This window comes from Manis pentadactyla, chromosome 2 (assembly GCF_030020395.1).
Source record: "Manis pentadactyla isolate mManPen7 chromosome 2, mManPen7.hap1, whole genome shotgun sequence".
In the NCBI taxonomy this organism is placed as follows: domain Eukaryota; kingdom Metazoa; phylum Chordata; class Mammalia; order Pholidota; family Manidae; genus Manis; species Manis pentadactyla.
The window spans coordinates 190,477,698-190,502,240 of record NC_080020.1 but is presented as its reverse complement, the minus strand read 5'-3'; the positions used below and the strand labels follow the sequence as shown (position 1 = coordinate 190,502,240).

At 42.2% G+C, this 24,543-nt stretch overlaps 1 protein-coding gene across 4 annotated transcripts in view; it reads left to right on the top strand.

Annotated features, from left to right (window-relative positions):
• The window catches only part of SPTBN1 (spectrin beta, non-erythrocytic 1), a 198,414-nt gene extending 195,759 nt beyond the window's left edge, over positions 1 to 2,655 (top strand). For all 4 annotated transcript variants that reach the window (XM_036925942.2, XM_036925943.2, XM_036925944.2 and 1 more), the window contains 2 exons: positions 53 to 95; positions 1,348 to 2,655. In XM_036925942.2, coding sequence (XP_036781837.1) covers positions 53 to 95; positions 1,348 to 1,566 — 262 coding nt within the window. In that variant the 3' untranslated portion in view covers positions 1,567 to 2,655. The remainder of the gene's footprint in view (positions 1 to 52; positions 96 to 1,347) is intronic.
• Positions 2,656 to 24,543: the final 21,888 nt, after the last annotated feature.

The window sequence follows — 24,543 nt, the reverse complement described above, 5'->3', positions numbered from 1 at the left end:
TTCCGGGTTTTTTTTCCTTAAATTTTGACTGACTTTTTCCTTCAAATTACAGATTAAATGATGGCAATGAGTACCTCTTCCAAGCCAAAGATGATGTAAGTTTCTAAGATTCATTTCTCTCATGCATGTAAGGATTTGCAAGTGTTGGTGGCATTATAAGCTTTTTTTGTGGTTTTCTTTGTATCAGTGATGTTCATGAATAGCCTCTGTCATCTGGTCCCCACAGTCACTAGCGTTGGAAGGTCCTCACTTCTTCGTCTCTAGGAGGCAGTGAAGGTCACTGCGCCACCGCCTCCTGTGGCAGGAGAGCTGGTGCAGGGTCTCTTGAAGTAGGTGGGGGGAAACTTGCCGCCTCCTAGCGGGTGAGGTGGTCCCAGGACTGGATGTGGATCTGGAAGCCCAGTCAGGAGCCTCCCTGCAGTATCCGCTGCCCCTGAACTGACCACTTCATTGGCGTTCTTCACCCTGAGGGGAGAGAGGGTTGACTGAGAGAACACAACATGTGTTTTAAATTTGAAAAAGCAACTTGTATTAAATTTATGCAACATGACGTCAAATATTTCAGTTTTTTTTAAAAAAGAGTAGCATCTAACTGCCCTTGTACTTACTGTTCACCATGTAAGAACTTACTCACTATGTAAGAATTTGTTCACCATGTAAGAACTTGTTCGTTATGCTTCAGAAGATCGAAGACTGATGAGAATTAGGCTTGGGGTGGATTAATGATTGTGCATTGAGCATTGAGTCCCCTATACAGAATTTTATTGTTGTTAACAACGATTTGATCAATAAATATGAGAGATGCCCTCTCAAAAAAAACAAACAAACAAACAAAAAAAAGGTGGCACAAAATATTTCCTAAGACTTTTAAATCTTAAGATGTAAAAGATATAAGATCAGTGGTTACTAAAGTCTCTTGTTTAGTGCTTAGAATAAGTATTTTGTTCCTCTGGGCACAGATGAAAATGCTGAGATGCCTAAAACAGATAAGGACATTTGAAGGATCTACGAATAAACGTTGTTAAATTAAAAAAAAAAAAAAAAAAGAGTAGCATCTAGTGTGGAGCCTTACATCCCTCAGATGGAGACCAGTCTTCCAGCACCATGTATTAGAGTGCTGAGCTGCAGGTACTGTAAGCTAATTCTCATGAGAGTTGAACCATGTTCACTCTGCTGTACTGATAAAGCCAGAGGTTCGTTTGGGAACTGTTAGCCCCCAGTTAGCCAGATGCACTGTTCTTGAGCCTGTGGGCTGACAGAGGCTCAGACAGTCAGGCAGGTGGAGTGCAAGCGTCTCGTGCCCATCCCTCTTGGTTGAATCTCACCTGTGCCGCCTCCTTTGTCCAGGAGGAAATGAACACGTGGATCCAGGCCATCTCATCCGCCATCTCCTCTGATAAACACGAAGTGTCCGCCAGCACCCAGAGCACGCCAGCCTCCAGCCGGGCACAGACCTTGCCCACCAGCGTCGTCACCATCACCAGCGAGTCCAGTCCCGGCAAGCGGGAGAAGGACAAAGAGAAAGACAAAGAGAAGCGGTTCAGCATTTTTGGGAAAAAGAAGTGAACTCCTTCCCTTCACCTCCTGCCCTTCTCTTACCTTTTCAGTGAAATTCCAGCATGCAAGCTCAGAACCAACACATTACTCTCTGTGCCTAATGTTCCTCGATGTGGTTGATTTTTTTTTTTAATTTATAGAGCATTTCTGGGGGGTGGGGGAAATACACCTAACACTTTATCTCCAAGTTACAAAAGTTTGAGGTGCAGAGGGAAGACCAGATTTTTTAAAATAAAATTATATAGATTAGATCTCAATATTTAAACTGTTCCTCAATTTTGTGAGGCTGTGTTGGAAATAACCCGCCTCCAGTGCTGTTGGTATGCAAGGCAGCGGTGCTTCAACAATATTTCCTGTGCTCACCAGAGACGAAATGTACCAGTTTCCTGACTCCATTCTCTTCCTTTTACTTCTAGTGGTTACCTTGAGTCTTGACTATTAGAAGTGCCCGCAGTGGGTCTAACCTTGGTTAAACAGGTCGTGTGTTATGATCTTGCAGCCATAGTGCAGCTCCATGTTAACTTTACAGACCAAACCGTTTGTATCTGGCATCACTGACTAACACATGACATGTGGCTTTTCTGCATCAACTGCCATGACAGTTAAGAATGTCAGTATACGAGAAGGAATAGAAAACTGATAACTTGTTTTAAATACTCTGTAATTTCAATTTTTTTTTCTTTTGCTGAAATACATTATATTGTATGTTTGAGATAATTCTAGTACAAAGTATAATAAAACTAGATGTATAATAAACCCTTTAAATCCTTGGTAAGTGTACAAGTGGAACTGAAGCATTTACTGGACAATGTAATGTTACTCTAATGGTTACTTGCTTGTGCGTTGCCACACTGTGTTATAATTTGCTTCATTACCTTGCTATTTGATACATAGTGTGCATTTCTCTGTCACTGTGACGATTGTAATGACAAATTTTCATCTTACTGCACAATCAAAATGGCATTGATAGGAATGAACTCCAGAGGCTGGGCCTGGGAGGGAGGTGTCGCTCAGGCCTGGTGCTCAGTCGTTTGACCTGTACCTCTCAACTTTTGCCCTGTTAAATATATGCTATGTCATTAAATGCTTTTAAATCTAGCGTGGATAATTGTTGTTTTTCCTCTCCTTGCATGCCATGTAGGGAAACTGCAAAGCAAGAAATAGCTAATGAGAAACCTTAGAAAATCTACCTGCATTCCTGTTTTGCATTCTTGTGCATGTATGGAGCATGAGATTTGAAAACTAGAGTGAACTTTCTGCAGCTACACATCCAAAATTTATCTTTTATTTATGAAAAAGTTACCAGAGAGCTTGCTAACCTCAGTTCTGAGGCAGGGGTTGACAACCCTTTTCTGCAAAGGGCCAGAGCTAGTAAATATTTTAGACTTTGCAGGCCATACTGTCTCCATGGAAACTCTGCTGTTGTGTAGTGCAGAGGCAGCCATTGATGATACGTAAATGAATTAGGCATGGTTGTGTTCAGTGAAACTTTATGGACACAAATTTGAATTTCATATAACCTTCACATGCCACACAATATTCTTTTGATTGTTTTTGAGCATTTAAAATGTAAAATCTGTTTTACACAGATCGTACAAAAACAGACAACAGGCCTGATTTGGCCCATGGTCTGATTTGCTGGCGCCAACATAAGGCCCTGGGTTATTTATGCATGTTTTACTTGCCCTGTTCCATCTGGGACTTGGTACCATTTGCATATTTTCTTTCTTAAAGCGGCAGTGGATGCTAGTAGTGTGGAGTTTTCGTTAAGTTACTCCAGAGAGGCATGACCTCAGTCCTGGGCTCCACGGCTGAATGGCACGGGAGCTTTCTGTTCACCCTACGTGAACTGGGACCTCACCATCTCCTCCTCTCCTCTTCTATGCATCTAAGACTGTCTCACCGTGACACTCCCTTGCCCTTATCTTATTCAGGATTAGAATCAAGTTGTTGAATTCTCAACAGATGAACCTCTGACCAAAATATTTGAGAAAAAGCATCTTGGAAAATAATCATGATTGATTACAGCCTACTCTTGATAAAGCCAGGCATCTGGCAGGCAGGCCGCACTCAAAAGGAAGACAACCAGCAATTCCAGAATCCCATTAAAAAAAATTGCCTGGCCGTTTTGCACGTAATTCCAGAGGATCACCCACCCCAGATTATGATGGCTGGGTTTGGTGGTACCTCCTGGGGATCCACCAACTACAACAAGGTGAACAGCAGGAAGAGAAGGAACAGTGGAAGACTGCCTTTCGTGGGTCATCAGGAGCTGATGTCAGCAGGTGTGATTGCAGAACTCCAAGTAAGAACGTTCACTGGCTGAAGTTTAGGGCAGACAGGATGGTCGGTGATTTTCAATCCCATCAAGATAGGATTTTTTTTTTTTTAAGTCTTAACACTAACATTTTGAGGATTGTGCACATTTATCTTTATTGCTATAATGTACTATTTTACTTTAATTTTCAGTGATGGACAGGTGGTAATAGTGGCTGCTGTATATATCTGAAAAGTGAGAAGCTGTAAAGAAACGGGATTTGAAATGGGCATTCTTGATTGATTAAAGGCCACTTTTATCACATTTGGACATCTTTGAAGTTGGAATGCATTTGAAATTGGTGGTGTCTCGGTGCTACATTTTCTTAGGGTTACCTAGAGTGCTGCTACTGCTTACAGCCCATGGCATCTTCAGTGGGGGAACTGGCAGACTGAGAGACAGACACATTCTCAGCAAGTTTTGGCACTTTTAGGATTGATTATATATGGGAGTTCTAGGATACTCCTAATGGATTCCTTCTTTCATTAGTTGGAATGCTTAAATGTTTTCTTTCATCTGAATTCATATAGGAAAGGCATGATAAATGCTTGAGTCTTCCCATTACTTACACTGACCTAATGACTCGTGACCCAAAACTATAAAAACAGGAAGTAAACCTATCAAAAACCTATCTCACCATTGAAAGTCATGGTGAAATCTTTCCGTTTCCCAACACTGACCATCAGTGAAACTTATAAACTACGCCCTAACTCTGGCTGGTAGAAACCCCCTCAAGTTGGCTTCTGAATCCTTTTGATAACAACCCTAGTGATCTTTAATACCTTCCTCCCTGTGTGGAGTGACAAGATGTCCCAGGATCAGCCAGTACATCTCTTGCCCCCAGACATGCAATCAGTCAGACGTTTCTTTAAGAAACCCTCATTTCTTTTAGTAGGAAATAGTATTTCAAAACCGTTAACTTGTTGGCTAGCAATGTTCACTGCCACTGGGCTGATTCTTGTTTCTAAGCATAACAGGAAATCTAAGAACAACTAACTCATGAGTTCATACTCAAACTCAGGATTGCAAGGTTTTTAACATCTGTGTCAAATCTTTTTCATTCAGAGAATCATTGCACTCAAGGATATAGGGGACATAGAATTAAACTATCCTGTAATTGTATGATTTATCCCATATTACATAAGCTCAGAATAGTGATACTGTTACTACCAACAGTAATTACTGGGAATATTTTTTTAATTAAACTCCTTTATGTTGCAGTAATAGATTCACATGCAGTTAAAGAATTCAGTACTGGTTACCCAATTTCCCCCAATGCTAGGTAACACCTTGCAAAAACTAGTACACTAACACATCCAGAATTTTGACATTGATAAAGTCCAGGTAACATTTCTATCACCAGGAATATCCTTTCCTATTCTTGTATAGCCACACCTGCTCCCTTGTGCCACCCCCCTGAGTAACCACCAGCCTGTTCTCCATTGCCATGAATTTGTTATTTCAAGAATGTTGTATAAACAGAATCACACAGGATGTAACTTTTTAGGAATGGCCTTTTGTGCGCTCAGCAAACTTCTCTGAAGATCCATGCAGGTTATTTTGTGTTTCAATAGTTGGTTCCATTTGTTGCTGAGTAGTAAGCAGTCTGCAGTAAGGCTGTGCCACTACTTGTTTATCCATCCACTCAATGAAGGGACCTCTGAGTAGTTTCCAGTTTGAGGCTATTTTGTCAAGAGTGCTGTAACCATTTATGTGCAGGTTTTTGTGAGAACATAAATTTCATTTCTCTGGGATAAGAATTAACCCTGAAAGTCATGGTGAAATCTTTCCATTTCCCAACACTGACCATCAGTGAAACTTAAAAACTACGTCCTTGCGCCTTTCGGGAATGCCAAGAATAATTGTTTTAAATGTTTTGTATGTGCTTTCTCCATTCTCTCCTTCGCGTCCACTTTTAGGTTGTTTGTATCTACAATGCCTTAGCATACAGTTCTTACTCATAACTCTGCTTTAGTCTTTGTTCCAAAGTAGCATGTGTGTTAATGCTCACCTCTAGACCTGTGCAGATGTTCGTGTCACTTTCGTTGTGTGAGGCCAGTTTGCTGGCTCAAACCCCTGAAGTGCTCTTTTGTTGATTGCAGGATGAATAGAGGTCTCCCAAGGGAGAAATAAAGGTGGGCTTCAAAGTTCATCAAGCTTTAGACCCAACTTAACACAGTCCACCCAGCAAAATGAGAGTTTGCAATTTGTTTTTTTTTTAAAAAAAGGAAAACTACAAATCCAAATGGGCTGACTGTGAGGAAGAATGTTACATCCTGTTTGGAGCTTTTAGTGTTTTTGGGAAAAGGTCAGCCTTCTGAAAGAAGGGACTCGGGAAATGGGCTTGGAGGGCGGCACTCGCTTTTATTTAAATTAGGCATCAAGATATGTGAGAAACGGCAGGGTATTTTCACTCAAGTTGAGGAAATACCGCCAACCTGAGACTCATGTGAACTGGGCTGACTTGGGAGAGTTAGTGACAGTGGGTAGCATTATTTGGTAGAAGTCAAGAGCCTCATTTTGGCCTTTCTTTCTCTGCAGCAGAGCTTGGCACACTCCTGAGGAATGCCCAGTTTGCTTCAGGCACACGGGGCAGCTCTCTGAGCTGCCTTGGTTGTCAGTGGTCCCTTCAAACGCGGTGTCCGCTGTCGGGTCAGTGTCACAGCAAGAGGAGCAAGCACTCTGCTCCCACAGGCCTGGGGCTGCCTGAGCCCGGTTCTCTGTGTCCCTGCCCCAGCGCACAGACACCCTGCAGGGTGGCCGCGGCAGGGCCACAAGGTTTGTGTGGGCGTGCGCAAATTTCCACTTGGCCTTCTCTTGTCCCTTCAGATATTTATCACGCTGTAAGGCCCCATTGTGTCTGGGAGTGGGAACGGAGGAGGCGGAACATCAGTGGAGTTTCCTGAAACTGGATCTTTAAAGGGAAAGGGAATTTTCTCTTACACAAGCCCGCAGGGACGTCGGCCACGGGGTGGGGCATCCTGCATTCCAGAGGATGGGCGTTGGGCGGGCGCCTGGAGCTCTTCCCCCTGAAGCTGAGGCAAACCTTGGCTCACAGCATTTTCCCTGGAGAATCTGCTCAGTTTCCAGTCACCATTTTAGTTTCCCTGTCACAGTGAATTATTTCCAGTGTTGCTGTTCTTCAAGCTTTTATTTTGTGAAGGAAACAGTCTCTTGAGGTTTCACTCCCCTGTCTGGGGCCTGCATGTTAGGGACGGGTCCCACAGCCTCAACGAAAATGGCCGCGAAGAGCACCCACCTGGACTCATGCTCTCTGGTGTATAGGCTGGCCCTTTCCTGCTGCGCTGTTAAAAGTGTCTGTCACATCTCTTCCCTCGTCTCTCCGGGGTACATGTGGGTGTGATTTGATTACTTCATCCGACTTGCTCAGCCTCTGCTTTTCTGGGGAAAGAGAGTGGGCTCTTGGCCCAGCCTGGCTAGAAGCAGGGCTCCTTCACTGTACAGCCAAGTGACAAGTCCCTCCCCCTCATCACCTTCACAAAGCACCTACTCTGTGCTGGTCACTCTCGGGGGAAGCCTCTGTGGAGCTTCCAATACACTTCCTCTCTGGTTCAACAGAGCCTGGGGCCTCTTATTTTTAGAATAAATTGAAGAAATTAGGTGATAACTCCATCAGTCAGTTCCTCCTCTCCCAGGGTATGCTGCTGAGCAGGAAGTTCTTCGTATTTTTTTTCATAAAGATGATTTTATTAGAATGAAACAGAAAATCTCTGTCCAAATGGTACAAAGAACAGAGAATTTGTCGGCTTACACAACTAAAATACTCTGAGGTACCGCATCATCTAGGGATTGGTTTGTTCCACAGATTCTCAGTCTTAGCAGAGCTGCAGATCAACAACCTGTCCGCTCCCACCCCTGCCCTCCTCTGTGGGTTACTTTAGGCCTCAGGCTGGCTTCCCTCCTGCTATTGGCGGCCAGCACCTGCACGGTTGTGTCCTTGTTCATGTTGCACAGGAAGAAGAGGGCTCCTCCTCCCCCAAACATATAGTAGAGCTGAGTTTCACTCTGAATGGATTGAATTTGGGTTTGTGTCCATCCGTGAACCACACCTACTACAAGAGAAATCACTTTGGGTAACCAGGGCGCCCTCCTGGTCTGTCCAGACCACTACAGAGTGGACATGGACAGGATGGGCTCCCAGTGTCCATCACACCAGATTGAATAAACCACGTCAAAGGCTAAAAACGCCAAGGGTGGTTTGTGTGAGGGAAGGTGGATGGAGATTATGTGTGTAGGGTGCTAAAGCGCCCACCTCCTGCCTGGCCCCCAAACGCGGCATATCTAGCATGAAAGTGTTGGCTCAGAAAGAGGGGTGGGGTTTGAGAAATAGTAAGGGAAGGGCTCTTGTGTGAAAGAGACACTTTTTCTTTAAAAAAGAAGACATGGCCGTTCTAAGACCTCCTCTTAGCCTTGAACTTCTTTGTATTTTAAAGCACATTTGGTAATGTATTCAAGTTTGCCCCTGACTTTGCACGTGTTGATACTGTCCTTGGATTTTCCAAGGTGCTTATTTGGGGCATACCTGGCCTTAGGAACAGAGGTGGGGTACTGAGGAGGGCCTCTAGTGGTCTGGTCCCACTTGCTACTATCTGCAGGCCTGCCTTCTCCAGCAGACAACAAAGGGAGCTGTTGGGAATCTATAAAATTATGAACTGACCAGATGCTTATCTAAGGAATTGATTTTTTTTTCTTTTGAAATAAAGTCGTACAAAAAGTGCTAATTATCTGTGTCTTTGGAGAGTCCCGAGTGCCTGAACAAATGGTTGGAACATCATGTGGCTGAGAGACAAGCAGTGTGGGGCACACTGTCCCTGGGTGCCCCGCGCCATGAGGGAGCAGCCCCACGGAGCTCAGCACGGTGCCTTACAAAGCCCCCACCACTGACAGGAGGGAAAACTATCCAGGGTATTGACTTAAAAGGCCAAGGCAGGGTCCCACAGGACTGGGTGGGGGTGTGAGGCAAGGTCCAGGGGGAGCCATTTGCTTGGATAGGAGGGCTTGATAGAAGAGGGTGCTGCTGGTCTTTGGAAAAGGATTTCAGGCAGAATGTCTGTCATTCCTCAGTTAAGAGGGAAAAGCATTTAAATTCCTTAGGAGAACAGTTTGCAAAGATGAACCTGTCCTTATGTTATCTTTTTAATTGTGACATTTTGCATTTCTGTCATTTCCCTAGCACAGCTGCCTCTCACAGAAGCAGCCCAGCTGTGGGAACATAGCCAAATAGCTCCCCTTGTGTCTCGGATCTTTGGAAGCGGGGACTAAGGGAGGCCTGTATCCTACCCCATGGCTGGCCTCGTGGCACTTGGAGCCCAGCCAAGAGGAGTGCCATTCCTGCACTGGCTGTGCCCGATAGCCAGCATTTGCTGGGTGCTTACTGTTTGTGTCAGCTGCTGCCCTTAGCACTTCACACGTGATGACTTGCCCAATCTCACAGCGACCCTGTGAGGTAAACACTTGGCGCCTGGGTTTTGTTACAGTCGAGAGCAGAGTTATCACTGCAGGGAACAGAAGACTAGGAGCTGGGCTGGTGCTGGGAGAGCCAAGACCATAGCTCCTCAGATGTTCTGAAGCTTTGACAAGGTCTGGCAGAGCCCACGACTGACCCGCCCTCTGCCTCATCCCCATTCACCTGTATGGTGGTGTTTGCCTGGGATTCTCTGGCATCCTCATGACCAGCCCAGGCCCTGTATGTGATGGGTGTATGTGAACATAACCTATGGGAAGGGAGAGGGTCTTTGCTAAGAAACGAGGATACCACTCAAGCCAGATCTGAACGTGCCAGAACAACTGGTTGGAAAAAACGGGCCAGTGATTTAGGTATGGGACTCTATAAAAAACTGGTTTGACGTGTTTCACTCTGTTCTCCAGATGGGATGACTTTATCTTGCTAATAACACCGCTAACATTGGGTGCCATGTTGTTCCAGGCAGTGTACGAAGCACTTGAGTTGTGTTGTCTCACCAAATCCTCGTGGCAATTCTGTGAACTATTGGTTGTCTTGACTGTACAGAGGAGGAAACAAAGGCTTAGAGTTAAGTGCTTGTGTTAATAGCAGCTGGCGATCTGAATTCTGACACGCCTTTGCAGAGGCCACACTCTCAGACTAAACAGCCCACTTGATCTCCCTCACCTGGATTCTCCTCCTGCAGTCCTCTGTGGGCTAAGAAACACCTGTCCTGGAACCAGAGCCAGTCAGTGGGGGGTCTCATGTGGGTGAACCCTGCCCCTTAAAAGGTGGGCTACTGGAGAGAGAACTGTGATGGCTAGTGTCAGGCCCACTCCACAGCCACACCAACCTGAGTGTCAAAGTCACAGCCTCTCACTGACTGCTCAGCACCCGCGTTGCTCTGGAGTCGAGATGCACAAGCTACAAGTTTGGCTGTCAAGGGCATGTGCAATGTAATTGGAGGGTGATTGATGCCTGATTCAGCCTTACAAATCTGTATTTGCCCAGCACTGGACTATGTGCTGAAGTCTTTGGGGATTAGATTTAAGGTCAGGTAAACACATGGGGACACAAATATTTGGAAGGGAGGGAAGTGTGTGGAGAAAGTGAAGGTTCCTATGGCCAGGATTCTCACCTGGCCCTGATCAGCCTGCTCACTACACATGTGTGGGCAAAACGTTGTTATTGACTCTATATAAAGAGCTCCTCAGTGCTCTGGGTTGCTGCAGGGCTGCAGGACTGCAGGAGAGCAGAGGCTGGAGTGGTGGCAGCACCGAGGACAGCTTGGTGGCAGACTGAGACAGCTGGTGGGGGCAGAGAGGCCCAGAGGCAGAGACTGGCTTGCTGCATGCAGACTCGCTCTGAGTGGACATGATTCTAGTGATTGACCTGCCACCATGGGAATAAAGTTGGGTATGACCCTTTCACCCCAAGAACATTCCATTGTCATGTTTACAGTCTCACTGAATCCATAGTGAACTTGTCTGGGGCTGAAATCCATTGGCAAGACAAAGCAGCAAGGAAAGAAGAGAGGAAGGAAGGGTGAAAGGTTCCTCCAATTAGCTGGATACTCTGTAGCCTCAGAAAGGGGGCAAAATAAATTGTGACTCAGCATAAAACCCATGCCTGGGTTTGGTGTTTAAAAAAGGAGAGGAAAAGAAAAGAGAAAGTGTGGAAAGGGGACCGGGGCAGAGAGGAGAGGTGGGGAGGAAAATCAGCCCACAGTGCATGCAGACAAGTACTTGAATCTCCTTTGCAGCCCAAGGTGGTGAAGACAAGCTGTAAGAACTGATGGGCTCCAGCTGAGATGGGTCAGATTTTCATTCCAGCTCCCTGAACTGGCCACAGGGCACCCTTATTTTCTGATAACTGTCTTTTCTCTTGCTCTGATTTCTGATTCTCCCCACTGGGCATCTTACTCCTTGCTGCCCTTCTCACATGCATGAAATCCTGCACAGGTAAACACTGTATGTTCTTACTCTGTACAGTATTTTCAGTTAAATTTACACCACATTTTACCATGTTGCTACAGAGAATTTTTTTAAATTATAGTTGATATACAATATTATATTGGTGTTTCACATGTAGAACCTCATGATTCAACCATTTCATAGGTTACAAAATGCCCACCACAATAAGTGTAGCTACCATTTGTCACCTTATAAAGTTATTACAATATTATTGACTTTATTTCCTATAGCTGTACTTTTTATCCCTATGACTTAATTATTTTTTAATTGGAAGTTTGTACCTCTTTATCCATTTCACCTATTTTGTCCCCTATGGCAACCACCAATTTGTCCTCTGAGTTTAGTCTATTACTGTTTTGTTCTCTTGTTCATTTGTTTTATTTTTTAGATTTCACTTATAAGTGAAATCTTGCAGTATTTGTCTTTCTCTGACTTATTTCACTTAGCATAATACCCTCTAGGTCCATGCATGTTGTCACAAATGGCAAGATTTCATTCTTTTTTATGATTGAGTAATATTCCATTACATATATATGCCACATCTTTGTCATTCATCTATCAGTAGACACATAGGGGGTACACTTCTCTTTTTGAATACTAATTTTGTTTTCTTCAGGTAAATTCCCAGAAGCTAAATTACTGGGTCCCATGACATTTCTATTTTTTATTTTTTGTGGAGCCTTCACACTGTTTTCCATAGTGGTTACATCAATTTACATTCCCACCGACAGTACATGAGGGTTCTTTTCCCCCACATCTTTGCCAATTCTTGTTATTTCTTATCTTGTTGATAGTAGCCATTCTGGCTGGTGTGAGATGACACCTCATTGTGGTTTTGATTTGCATTTCCATGATGATTAGTGATGTTGAACATGTTTTCATGTGCCTGTTGACAATATATATGTCTTCTTTGGAAAAATGTCTATTCAGGTCCTCTGTTTAATTATTTGTTTTGTTTTTGGTGTTGAGTTGGAAGAGTTCATTATACATTTTGGATACGAACCCCTTGTTGGATATATCATTTGCAAATATCTTCTCCCATCAGTAGGTTGCATTTCCATTTTGTTGATGGTTTCCTTTGCTGTGCAGCTTTTTAGCTTAATGTAGTCCCACTTGCTTATTTCTGCTTTTGTTTCCCTTTCCCCGGGAGACATATCCAGAAAAAAATTACTAAGGCTGATGCTTATGAGTTTACTGTCTGTGTTTTCTTCTAGGAGTTTTATGGTATCAGGTCTGGTATTTAGTCTTTAATCCACTTCTAGTTTATTTTTGTGTGGTGTAAGGGACAGTGGTCCAGTTTTATTCTTTTGCATGTAGCTGTCCAGTTTTCCCAACACCATTTACTGAAGAGACTGTCTTTTCCAAATAGCATATTCTTGCCTCCTTTGTCATATATTAATTGACATGTAAGTGTGGGCTTGTTTCTGAACTCTCAGTTCTATTCCACTGATTTCTGTGTCTATCTTTGTGCCAGGACCATACAGTTTTGATTACTATAGCTTTGTAGTATATGAACTATATATGAAATCAGGGAGCATGATACATCCAGCTTTGTTCTTCTTTTTCAAGATTGCTTGAAACTTTATGGTTCTTATTTCAAGGGCCATTTGTCATTTACCACTGGGTTGATGGAACAGTTATTAAAATGTTCCCCAAATTCTAGGTATTTAGCACTCCCCACCAACAGGCTTGTGTTCCTAAAATTATAGCTCTTAGTTTTGCCTAGAGAAGTTCTCAGGGGCCTAAATATCCTCCAGGTAGGGTACCTTCACAGACCATATTCCCCTTAAAGGTGTGATGGTAAACACCTCAGAAACCTGTCTGTTTCCACCTTTGTATAAATGGTCTCTTGGGATTCATTGCCCTTTTTGGGTCTGGGCTTTGATCTCAGTCACCCTGACAGCTTCAGTAACTCTACATTTCAGGAAACTGGGACTGGGTCTTTATCCCTTCATTCCCTAAAATCTCCTGGGGTCCTAATGCAAATTTTATCAAACCCAGCCCAGCAAATTTTAAGCCGCATCAGTAATTTCTCTCTCCCATACAAACACATAGATAATTAAGTTTCATCTTACCATATAACTTGCCACAGTTCTTGGGAATCACTAAGAACATGCTTATAGATTTTGCTTCATTTTCCTATTACAGCTTCCCAAACAACATACTCACTTAGTTACCAGCTGTAAAGAAGAGTAGTAGCTTTTCCATAGAAACAATTGTTTTTATTTTTAGCAAGTGCCATTGAGTTTCTTGGGCTACCAGCTAGGGTAAGCTTTCTCTCCTGTATTTTACATTTCTTTTCCTCAAATTATTCATACTTTGTTCACTGAGCTTCTGAGTCACAAGCCACAAAAAGCAACTCTGGCTAATTTAGCAGAAAAGGAACTTATTAAGGCCCCAAAAACTCCAGATGGGCCAGAGAACCAGACTTAGGGTTTTTACAGTCAGGAGTGATGACCGAAGTCCAGCCACAGGACAGGCTAGCTGGCCTCACCCAAGGCTGCCCTGCTGTCTTGGATGGCAGCAGGGCCTGCACAGGCTCTCCTCCTTCATGACACCAGCTTCCAAGTTGGGCAGGTGTGTACAATTGGGGGGCTCTCCATGCGTCCATGCCCTTGCTGCAAGGGAGGCTGGGAAAAACATTCTAACCTTCTACAGCATGCAAGTCAGCCACAAGGTGGTGTATTCCAAAAGTGGGAAGGGGGTGTTTAAAAACTGGGTGGCTGTGTTAATTTCCTTTTGCTGCCATAACAAATTATCGTAAATGTATGGCTGAAAACAATACAATTTTATTGTCTTGCAGTTCTGTAAGTTAGAAGTCAGACACAAGTGTAAGTGGGCTAAAACTACGGTGTCGGCACTGCTGCCTCCCTATCCAGTGCTCCAGTGGAGAAGCTGGATCCTTGCCTTTTCCAGCTTTTAGAGGCTGCCTGCATTCCTTGCTTGTGGCCCTGTTCCTCCCACATTCAAAGCCAGAAATCTGGGCTACAAGTCCATTTTGCAACACGTCACGCTAAACATCTACATCTCTGACTTCCAAGGGCCTGTGTGATTACACGGCGCCTGCCTGCTTATGTTAAGGTCAGTTGATAAGCAACCTGATTCCTCTTTGTCATGTAATGAAACATATTCCTAGGTTCCGGGATTAGGATGTGGGTATCTTGGGAGTTGTAACTGTCACAGTTGTTAAAAGAAAAAAAAGACAAATACCTGCCACAACACTTTGGCCAGCTTATTTATTGAAGTTCCTATGATTTGGTTATAAATTGGAATATTTTCTCTAGATTTACCCTTTATTAGTTATACAGAATCAGAATATTTTCCATAGTCTGCCACTTTGTTCTGGTATAAAAATCAAAAATGTTTAAATGTTAAAACCCAACTTTCTTTTCCTTGTTATCTTATTACTTCAACACTGAGGACATTCATTTTCTTTAATAGATCTAATAACCTGGTTATTTTGTGCTTTTTAAACAATGTTATACATTCTTAAATTCTTCTAAAACTTATTTTGATATCCTTCGTAAGGAATGTCTCAAACTTAATTGTTTTTCCAACTTCTAGCCAGTTATCTCAATACTAATTTAGAAAACAATCTTACTTGTCCTCTTTCCAATATTGGAATTTTAATAGCTGATTTTTACTGCATGTATAATATTTATTAAAAGCCAGGTACAGTTAATGTTATTCAGTTTTTGTCTCATAGCAAAACACAAGGTAAACCCAGGCCCATGTGTCTTGTTCACATTGAATTCCCTGTACTTAGTACAGTGCCTAAGCCAAACATGAAGCAGGCCCTCAATAAGCTTTTGTTGAATGAAAGAATGAATATTAATAATAAATTTATAGTTGAGTCAGTCCTTGCTGATTTTACCTATGATCACCCTATGATCCTCTTGTCTGTATTTAGGAGCCTATTTCTGATTTCTTTGTTTTGTCATGTATGTTTTCTTCCATCAGCATCACATATTTCTCAATTGTTATTTTCTAATTCCAAAGGTTTAATGCTTTGGTTTTTACAATTTTATTTTGTTGACATTGTATTGGGTCAGTTATGAATATCCGCTTCCAGATTTCAGTGCTGGTGAGCAGTAGGATGGGGAGGTGATGGACACATTCTTGGTGGGATCTGGATAGAGCCTTTTGATTCTGAAGACTGTTGATGGTAACTACAGCAAAAGAAAAGAATCTGGTAAAAAAAAAAAATGCCCCCCGAGGGACACAGTTCTTGATAACTTCCCATTGGCTATTCACTAGTACAGAATTTTTCTCTTAAATCTTAAGTTTACAGAAGAGGGCACAATTTAAGAGGCAGAGTCAAAAATAAACTGTGGTTTAAAACGCAAGCACTGATTTTTTTTTCTCTCCCCAGAAGGGTTTCTATTTTGAAGTGAAATTATGTGTAGTACACTTGTTTATTCCTGGGAATCCCGATATAGTTACAATGTTTTTGTATACCTCAAAATGTTTCATTTGAAATACTGTAACTCAATAACAATTTTAATTCTCTTTGATTGTTTTACCTGCCAAGCTGTAAGTCAACTTACATTCATGTATTCTGTGTAACACTGGAATTGGTTTTTCATGGACGTGAGGGAAAGACCAATGAGTCAGAACAACCAAAAAGGTGTGTCTGGTGGTCAGTGACATATGTGGAACCTTGAAGATTGTTTCATTAATCCTTAATTTCATGTTTAATCAGTGTCATCTAACCCACACATAGTCTAAAAGATAATGGAAATTGAGGACTAGAACCTGTAGCCCAATTTAACTTCTTTGAAATTTCTATTCACAAGCATACATTACACTTTGGTCCAGCTGTAAATGAAATAGCTCTCTTAGAAAATGTAATGAAAATAATTTTACTTTTTCAATTTTTGTGGTTATCTTAATTTACTTTTTTGACAAAGATACATTCAAATTGTATATACTTTCAATACAACTGTATTTTATTTTCAATCACATAGATCATTACTATCAAACATATGGAAATCTTTATAACATCAAAATTAGTAATTTTACTAAAAGGTGAGAAAAACATATTGTATGGAACAAATATATACCTTATGAATTATATATATATGTTTAACTTTATTATTCATCTAAACATAGCCAGTCCATTAAAAGACCACCCAGATATACAGAATAATACTTAAGTTTAGTCATCTTGGATTTTTTTGCTGCTCTTGATACTATAAAAAACCAAGGCTTTGTACATATTAAAAATTGTACAAAATTTTTTGGAAGTATATCAAGGTAGGAGGACAATGCGTAGTTTTCAGTTTCTTAGATTGATTTATAACTTTTAAAAATCATTTACATGACATGTGGTCCTCTTTTTGGTATGTACTCTTGCTACCAGCCCTGCAAATGTTAGGGGCAGAATGGTCTGTGTCAAGATATCATGTTTTTTCTCCTTTTGATTGTTGGGTAATGAACTGTATCATTGATAATACTGTTTAGCCAAACTTGCATTCCTAAGATAAACTCCAACCAGTTATGATATGTTATTTTGTTTGCTTTTACATTGCCAGATTTGGTTTGCTGAATGTGGGTTAGGATTTTTGCAGTCATGTTTGAGTGAGACTGGCATAATTTCTTTCTCATACTGCCCTTTTATGTCTGTAGTATCAAGGTTATGATAGCTTCATTAAATAAGTTGGGGAGTGTTACATCAATTTGCTTTATGTTGTTTCAGACTTCCTTATTAGACCCATACATGTTTAGAATGTTTATCTTCCTGATGAACTGAAGTTTGAAAGTATTATCTTGTTACCTTATTTCTGGCTAGTAATGATTTTTCCTTAACTTTTATTTTGTCTGATATTAGTTTTATTTCACTTGGCTAATATTTGCCTAATGGATATTTTTCCATGTTTTTCCCCTTGGTCTTTCTATTATGTTTTAGGTGTATCTCCTGTAAATACCATATGCCTGGATTCTTAAAAATTTAGTCTGGTGATCTGTTTTTTAATTGGAGAGTTTAACCTCTTAATGTTTGTTATAACTACTCATATGTTAGTTTTATTTCTACCGTATTATTATGGGTCTTTATGTGGCTGTATCAGGCTGCCCTAAAAAAATGCCATAGACTTGGTGGCTTAAACAACAGAAGTTTATTTCCTCATAGTTCTGGGGGCTAGATGTCTCAGATCAAGGTCCTGGCAGATTCAGTTTCTAGCAAGGGCTCTCTTTCTGGCTTGTAGATGACACCTTGGGCACCAGAGAGGGCTGGAGGGAGCTTTTGGGTGTCTGTGCTCATAGAACATTAATCCTGTTGGTTCAGGATCCTGTCCTTAATTACTTGCTTATATGCCTCATCTCCAGATACAGCCATGATGGGGGTCAGGGCTTCAACATATGAATTTGGGGGTGGGGATGGAATGCACACATTCCATCCATAACAGTAGCATTGTAGCTAATCTCTCTATATTCAAGAGTTCTAATTCTCTCTTCTGATGTATGCTCTGTCCTAAGAGATCTTACATTCCAGTGTGGAGACATGACAATTAACAAGATATTTGATAGAATATATAGTTATATTAGGTGATGATAAATGCTAAAGAGATATTAAAGTGGTATATATATTTGGCAGCGGGAGGTGGGGTGGTGGTTGCAATTTAGATAAGAGGTCCAGCAATGGGCTCACTGAGAGGATGACATTTGAGTAAATCTGAAAGCAGGTGAAGAAATAAGTAATGCAGATAAGTGGGGAAAATTATTCTAGGAAGAGGGAAGAGCCAGGGCAGAGGTCTTGAGGATGAAGTGTGCCTGGTATGTTTGAGTGGCAAAATAAGACCAGAGTGACTGGAGAAAAGTGAATGGGGGAAGGAGGAGGTTAGAGAGTTAACAGGGTTCAGGCCACATGCAAGATAAAAAACATTAGTCTAATCCACCCATTTTGTCATCCAAACCATGTTTTTATTTAATAGGTCATGGTAAGGACTTTGACTTTTACACTGAGGGAGATGGGGAATCATGGAAGATTTTGAAAGCAGAGAAGTGATTCAGTTTTGTTTCTCAGCATAACTCTGGCTACTAGAATATGCAGTTGGGAGGAGGTGAGAGAGAGGAGCAGACATGGATCCTGGGGAGTGTTGGCATTTTAGTGAGGAGAATCAAGACAAGCTTTGGGCTTTTTTCTCTTAAACTAGAAGATGCTTCAGTAAGTTGATTGGCTGAGAGAGTTGTCAGCACAGAGGCTGCTTAACCAGTTGCCTTGGAGTAGAAATGGAAGGGGTGGATCTTGGAGGTGAGGTCTCTGAGGGGTCTGATAAATGCTGCCTCTTCCCAACCATGTTCCAAACAAACTGGGAAATAAGAAGTCTTACTGGGTCAAGACTGGGTTGGAGGAAGTGGCTTTGTGTTAGGGCAAATGGCTTTGTAGCTGAATCTGGGCATTAGACAGAGGTCGCTGCCAGTTACAGAGGGTGCTGGATTATCTCAGGCCTCCTCCAGCGAGGCAGGACATTTGTCATCAAGCCTACAGTGTAGCCAGGAGCAGCAAGCCTGAGCTCCAGGTAGGCAAGCTGGATGTCCAAGGGTGAAAAGGGGATGGATTTAGACAGAGAAGAAAACCCTTGCTAATTTAGCTCCAGAAGGAGGTGGGTGCATTTCCTCTTGACATTACCCAACTTTTCATTCTATTGACCTCTCAGGTTTAGTCACTGTTATGTCCTCTATAATTTAAATTATTCTGTTCTATCATAGACACTGTGATATAAATGATATAAATATGCATGTTTGCTTTAATGTACATGAATATTCAATTTTCCTAATTCAGGAGTATACACTCTAAGGGTCATTAGGCTACTAAAAATGCTTCAGCTATCTTTATCTCAGATTAGAAATACAGGCTTTGTTAAGCAGACAAATGGATGTCATCAGTCAAATGAAAGGTATATCAGATGTGGGTTGGATATTACAGATAATCCCATTCTTACCTAAACAGGGTTTAAAATTTTAGTGATAGTGGATTACAACCCAGTGAATAAAATTCCATGAGTTCATACTGAAATAAATAAAGTTCTCCCTTATCATAGAAATTCAACAATACAACTAAAAGAAATGGTGGAATTAGAAACTCATCAATGTTGCCTAAAGTAGTGGGTGAGTTTCATGATAAATGATATACTTACACAGTCTCAAAGTGTCTTCCTGGATATTGCTTCTTAATTATGAAGAAGGAAAGTAGCAACTTCATAGTGACAATCTTAGAGTGGCCCATTGTTACTAAGCTTTTAAAATTAACATCACCAATACTGATGCAAGCCAATATCATGGGCCTCCTGATATGATACACTGAGGACACCGCGTCACCTCTGTAGCATTCCTGTGAAACCCCATGACCTTAATCTAATCAAGGAACAGAGTAGACAGAGGCAAAGTGAACATTCCATAAAGTAACTGGTCTTTACTCCTCAAAATGTCAAGATGAAGAAAGGCATAAAATGAAGAACCATTCCAGATAAACGGAAGCAAAAGAGATTTTATGACTAAACACAATGTGTGACCCTGGAATAGTCCTGGACTAAGAAAAAACAATAGTTACAAAGAATGTTACTGAGACAATGACAAAACTTGAATATGGACTGTGGATTAGGTAAATTTGTATTAATGTTAAATTTCCTGATTTTAATATCAATACTATTCTTATTTGAGAGAATGTCCTTAATTCTTAGGTGAAAAAAAACACTTAAATATTTAGTGAAGGATTCTTGTGCAGAATCTATGTCCTTCCACCAAAATATTGTCACATTTGCAATCTAGTTAACCTTGCATGAAAGCTCAGAGCTGGCATTTCACAGAGATCCCAGATGGGGCTGTAGGACTACTTCGTGCCTCTTCACTAATCAACATTTACATGGGTGACAGAATTCAATCTAAGACAACCTTTATTATAACTTGGTAGTGAGGTTACAATGGAGGCCACAGATGTTTAAGAAAGGAGTATTGTGAATAACCAAATCACATTGGATGAATTTGCAGCAACTGTTAAGCCTGTGACCAGCAAGAGGGTGTGGCTGCCTTGGGGGAGACGATGATTTTGTTCTGGTGGATTGCACTGCTCCTTTGAGTACCCTCCAGATGGCTGGGGGGGCAGCCAAAGTGGAGTTATCATAAAGCTGAGCACCCTCACACCTCATGACCCCTCACTTGCTCAGGCCCCTTCCAAGGCCCTGTACCTAATTTTGTATGCATCCTTTTATGTTCTTTTTTCCTTAAACTGCCCTCTCCCTGCAAATTGTGTAAGCTTCATGCCCTCAGAAATCTCCTGCTCAGTTTAGGTTTTGCCCACAAAAGGCTCTGAGATGGTTCAGGATGGCACCTTAAGCTCCCAGGTCACCCTACACAAAGTTGGAAATTCACTCCGTGTCCTATTTTCAACCCCCATTTCAGTCAGTTGTATCATCTATCACCAGAGGTTCTTTGAGAGCAAATGATAACAGGAAGATACTCCACAAATAAAATGCAAACAGTATGAGGAGGCCCCAGATAGGACTATAAATCCCTCATCCATTAATTACAAATTCTCAAAGAGAAATGAAAGTTTAAAGATTAGATGCATTTGCATGGTTATAAAGTCCAAAGACGATAAAGTCCAAAGGAATTACATTTCAAAATCAAGTTATCTTGCCCTTGTGAGTTTAAGTTCAAATAAATGAAAATCTAGAATTGATAATAAAAAAAACCCAACCCCTCTCCAAACCCCACAAGGAATTCCTAACAGCTCTGTTGCAGCTCAAGGGGCCTCCAGGCCTGGGTGGAGTTGAGGCCCTCTGGCAGCTCTAGCCTGGGCCGTCTCTCTCAGGGATGGAGGGGGTTCCTTAAGGCACAGCCTTGGTCCCACCGAATTGAGAAGACGATCGACTCTCGTCCTAGATCAATTTTCAGAGGAAAAAAATGCTTGTGGTGTTGACCAAGATCACAGCAGAGTCTCAGAGATATGCAATGAAAGGAGAGTAGAAGGAAAAAGTCCCTTCTTCCTCTGTAGCGGACCCCAGGTCTGAAACAGTGTTCTGAAGGACAGGAGGGTCTGGGGCGGCCACAGAAATGATCTGGTACAAGGTTGAAAATAGTTAGGTGCATGCCTTTGAAAGGGCAAGCTCCCAGATCCTATTTCAGCCAATCGGGACCTGGATCCTATTTCACCCAATTGGAGCTTAGTCCGTCTCCCCCTCCAATCAGCAAGAAGTACACCCACCACCCCTGGACCCTGCCAATTGACCAAAGCCACAACTCATCACCCCCTCAACTACCCCCAGGCCCAGCCAATCAGCCAGGGCCATGACCATCACCGCCCCCAGACCTCCCTGGAAACCCATAAAACCTTTGTTTTGGGGAAAACGCGCTCTCTCTGGCACCTGGCCACTGTGTTGGCACGGGTGTGAGATTGAGCTCGGGCTAGCTCAAATAAAGGCTCTTTGCTTTTGCATCCATATTGGCTCCTTGATGGTCTCCTTGGGATTCGCGACTTCGTGCACACCTTCATTCAATAATTTATTGTGTGTCCAATGGTGCCAGAAACTGTGTCATACTCTGGGGGGCAGTGGTGCAGGCGAGGCCCTTCCTGGAAAGGATGGAGCCAGAGCAACCTCAAAGGCAGGCTGTCAGGGTTTGTGCATAGCTTGCAGGAAGCACAGCTTTGCCAGGACAGGATTTTGTTTGAACTCATCTCTTTGCAGGTAACCGGGAAAGACAGTTCATCCTGATGTTGCGCCAGAGCAGGCCAGAAAGAGCAGCCGGCTGGGAGGAGCAAGGGAGGGAGCCGCTGGGTCCGAACACACATAACTCAAGAGACAGCAATTGAAAGCTGTCTCCTCCGGCCTTCTGGACACTAAGCTGTGTGAGCTGGAGGGGCTTCTCCTCAGGGAAGTGTGCCGCGGGCATCCCTGACACCGACTTTCAGGGCAGGGGTCCTTTACCACAGATCCTGTCGAACAGATAGATTGCCCTCTTTACTTTCACTTCGATGTGAAAAAAATGACTCTTTTCTATCATCCTTTGCTGCTTCTCAGGGCACAAGTCATTTCCCTTAGTTCTTTACTAGCTGTATTGCTTTGAAACTCCTAGCATTTTACTGGCATTACTCAGTGGAAATAATCCTACTAATGTACATGCACCGCTCGAACATTCATCCTCTGCTAAACTGCTGCTCGGTCTTGACTTCTCACTCACCTGTCTGGATTGAGAAACAGGAGTTCTAAACACATGTAACTGTTTACACATTCTGGTCCTTTCTCTTCACCTTTGTCCAGAGGATGTAGACTCACGAGTTAGTACTTCTCAACCAGGTCTTTAACGGTTGGAAGGCAGGAATTTGCATCATGATCAGAAGAAAATCTGATTTTGAGATGCTGGAGCACACACAGAGAACGGATCATAACAGTTCTTAGTTTTACCCTTCAGACGCCTGTCAGTCCACAGCCAGGTTTTGTGTTTCCGTCCTCCCTTCCCCACTCCTAGCCGCCCCCCCCTCCCCGTGTCTCCATCCCTGCCCTCTGTGCATGTCTTCCTCACCGCAGCGGAGTGCTCTGCTCCCATCCTCTCGTCAGCTCCCAAGCCAGGAGCTGCACCAAGGCCAAGGTGGTTCTCCCGCAGAGCCCGCACTGGGGCCACGTGGGCTGCTGGGGTAACAGAGGGAACCAAGGCCCACTCCCATGTGTATCCAGAGGAGCCCTGAGCAGACCGAGAAGGACCTCGTTTCTCTGAGATGAAAGGAAGGCGGTATGGGCATCTGCAGCAGCTTCCAGCGATGAATCTCTGTGAAGCCAGCATCTTTCCAGTCCTCTGAGAAATCTTTCTCTGTGCAAAGGTGGTGAGGTAGCACCGATTAAATATGGAATGGACTCAGACATCTGGGCAGGTAAAAAACCATTTGCTGATTTCCTTAATTTCCTTTCCATTTTAGGATTCTCACTTCTCCTGACCTGCAATTGTCAAAACAGAGTGAGAGTTAGCTGGGTGCACTGCTCATGTCTAAATCAAGAACCCTTATTGTACTTGTAATTTATCAGCATACATTCACTTTTCTATTTTTACAGCATTCCTTGGTAACATCCCTAAAACACAGACTGTCTTCACAAAACAGTAAAATTGATGGAATGTTCAGATGACCCAGTTGACTGACCCTTGTCATACTATCAATGATTTTTTTTCTTCCTGAAAATAACAGAGTTCCAGTACAATTTAAGTGTCAAAACAACTGTATTCTCAGAAAACCTAAACTGGAAATTGTTTTCCAGTATGATAATAGAGCCACCGAAAGGGCCAGATTCGAGGTAAATATGTAATCAATAACATTCCTCTATGGAAGGAATACTCAGTTAGGAAAATACGTAAGAAGAGAACCCATTCGCAATAGAAATAGAAACTACAAAGTACCAAGGGACACTTCTAATGTGAAATATGTATGACCTGTGAGAAGAAAACCAGTTAACCAACCAACCAACCAACCAACCAACAACCAACCAACCAAATAAACAAATGAAAATGGTCGTGAGCTACAAGAAGGCCTGACTGACTTGTTCTCCTCTTTAAATCACATATTTGACTAATTTCTAATAAAAACCATGGAATATTTTTGGAAGATAAAATGACTTAGCTGAAATAGATGATGAATAAACATCAAAGAAGGAGATGGCATCAAAGAAAATGATGACGGGTTCTAGAGCTGTCAGTGTGAAAAGATATTCTCTGACTATAGTACAGAGTGTGCTGCTGATGCAGATCATGGAAGAGTAGCTGTTATAGAAATGGACACTGTTCATAATGAAAAATATTCCAAGGACGGCCACGTGGTCAATGGTAAAAAGAAAAATTATTCAATGTATGCTATTAAGGAATTGGGCAGCCTTATCTGTTCAAATCCTCTTCTAACATTGCACACAAAAATTAATTCCAAATAAAGAAAAAAAATTTAAATATCAAAATATAACAAACAAGAAGAAAGCAAAAGGGAATCCCTAGTAGGCCTCTAATGGAAGGGAGCAATGTCAAAGCATATAAGATAGATATGAACACATATCTATCAGTCTAAAATGCAATAAAATAAAGTAATGCAAAGTGCAGATGACAGGACAACTATTTCCAATGAAAAGGATAGACAAGGCCTAACATTTGCTAATAACTGAATTATGTTTTCAAAACACATAAACAAAACATCTAAATTTCAATATGGGCAAAGCACTTGAAAAAAACAGATTTTTAGGGAGGAATTAAACTGGTCAACA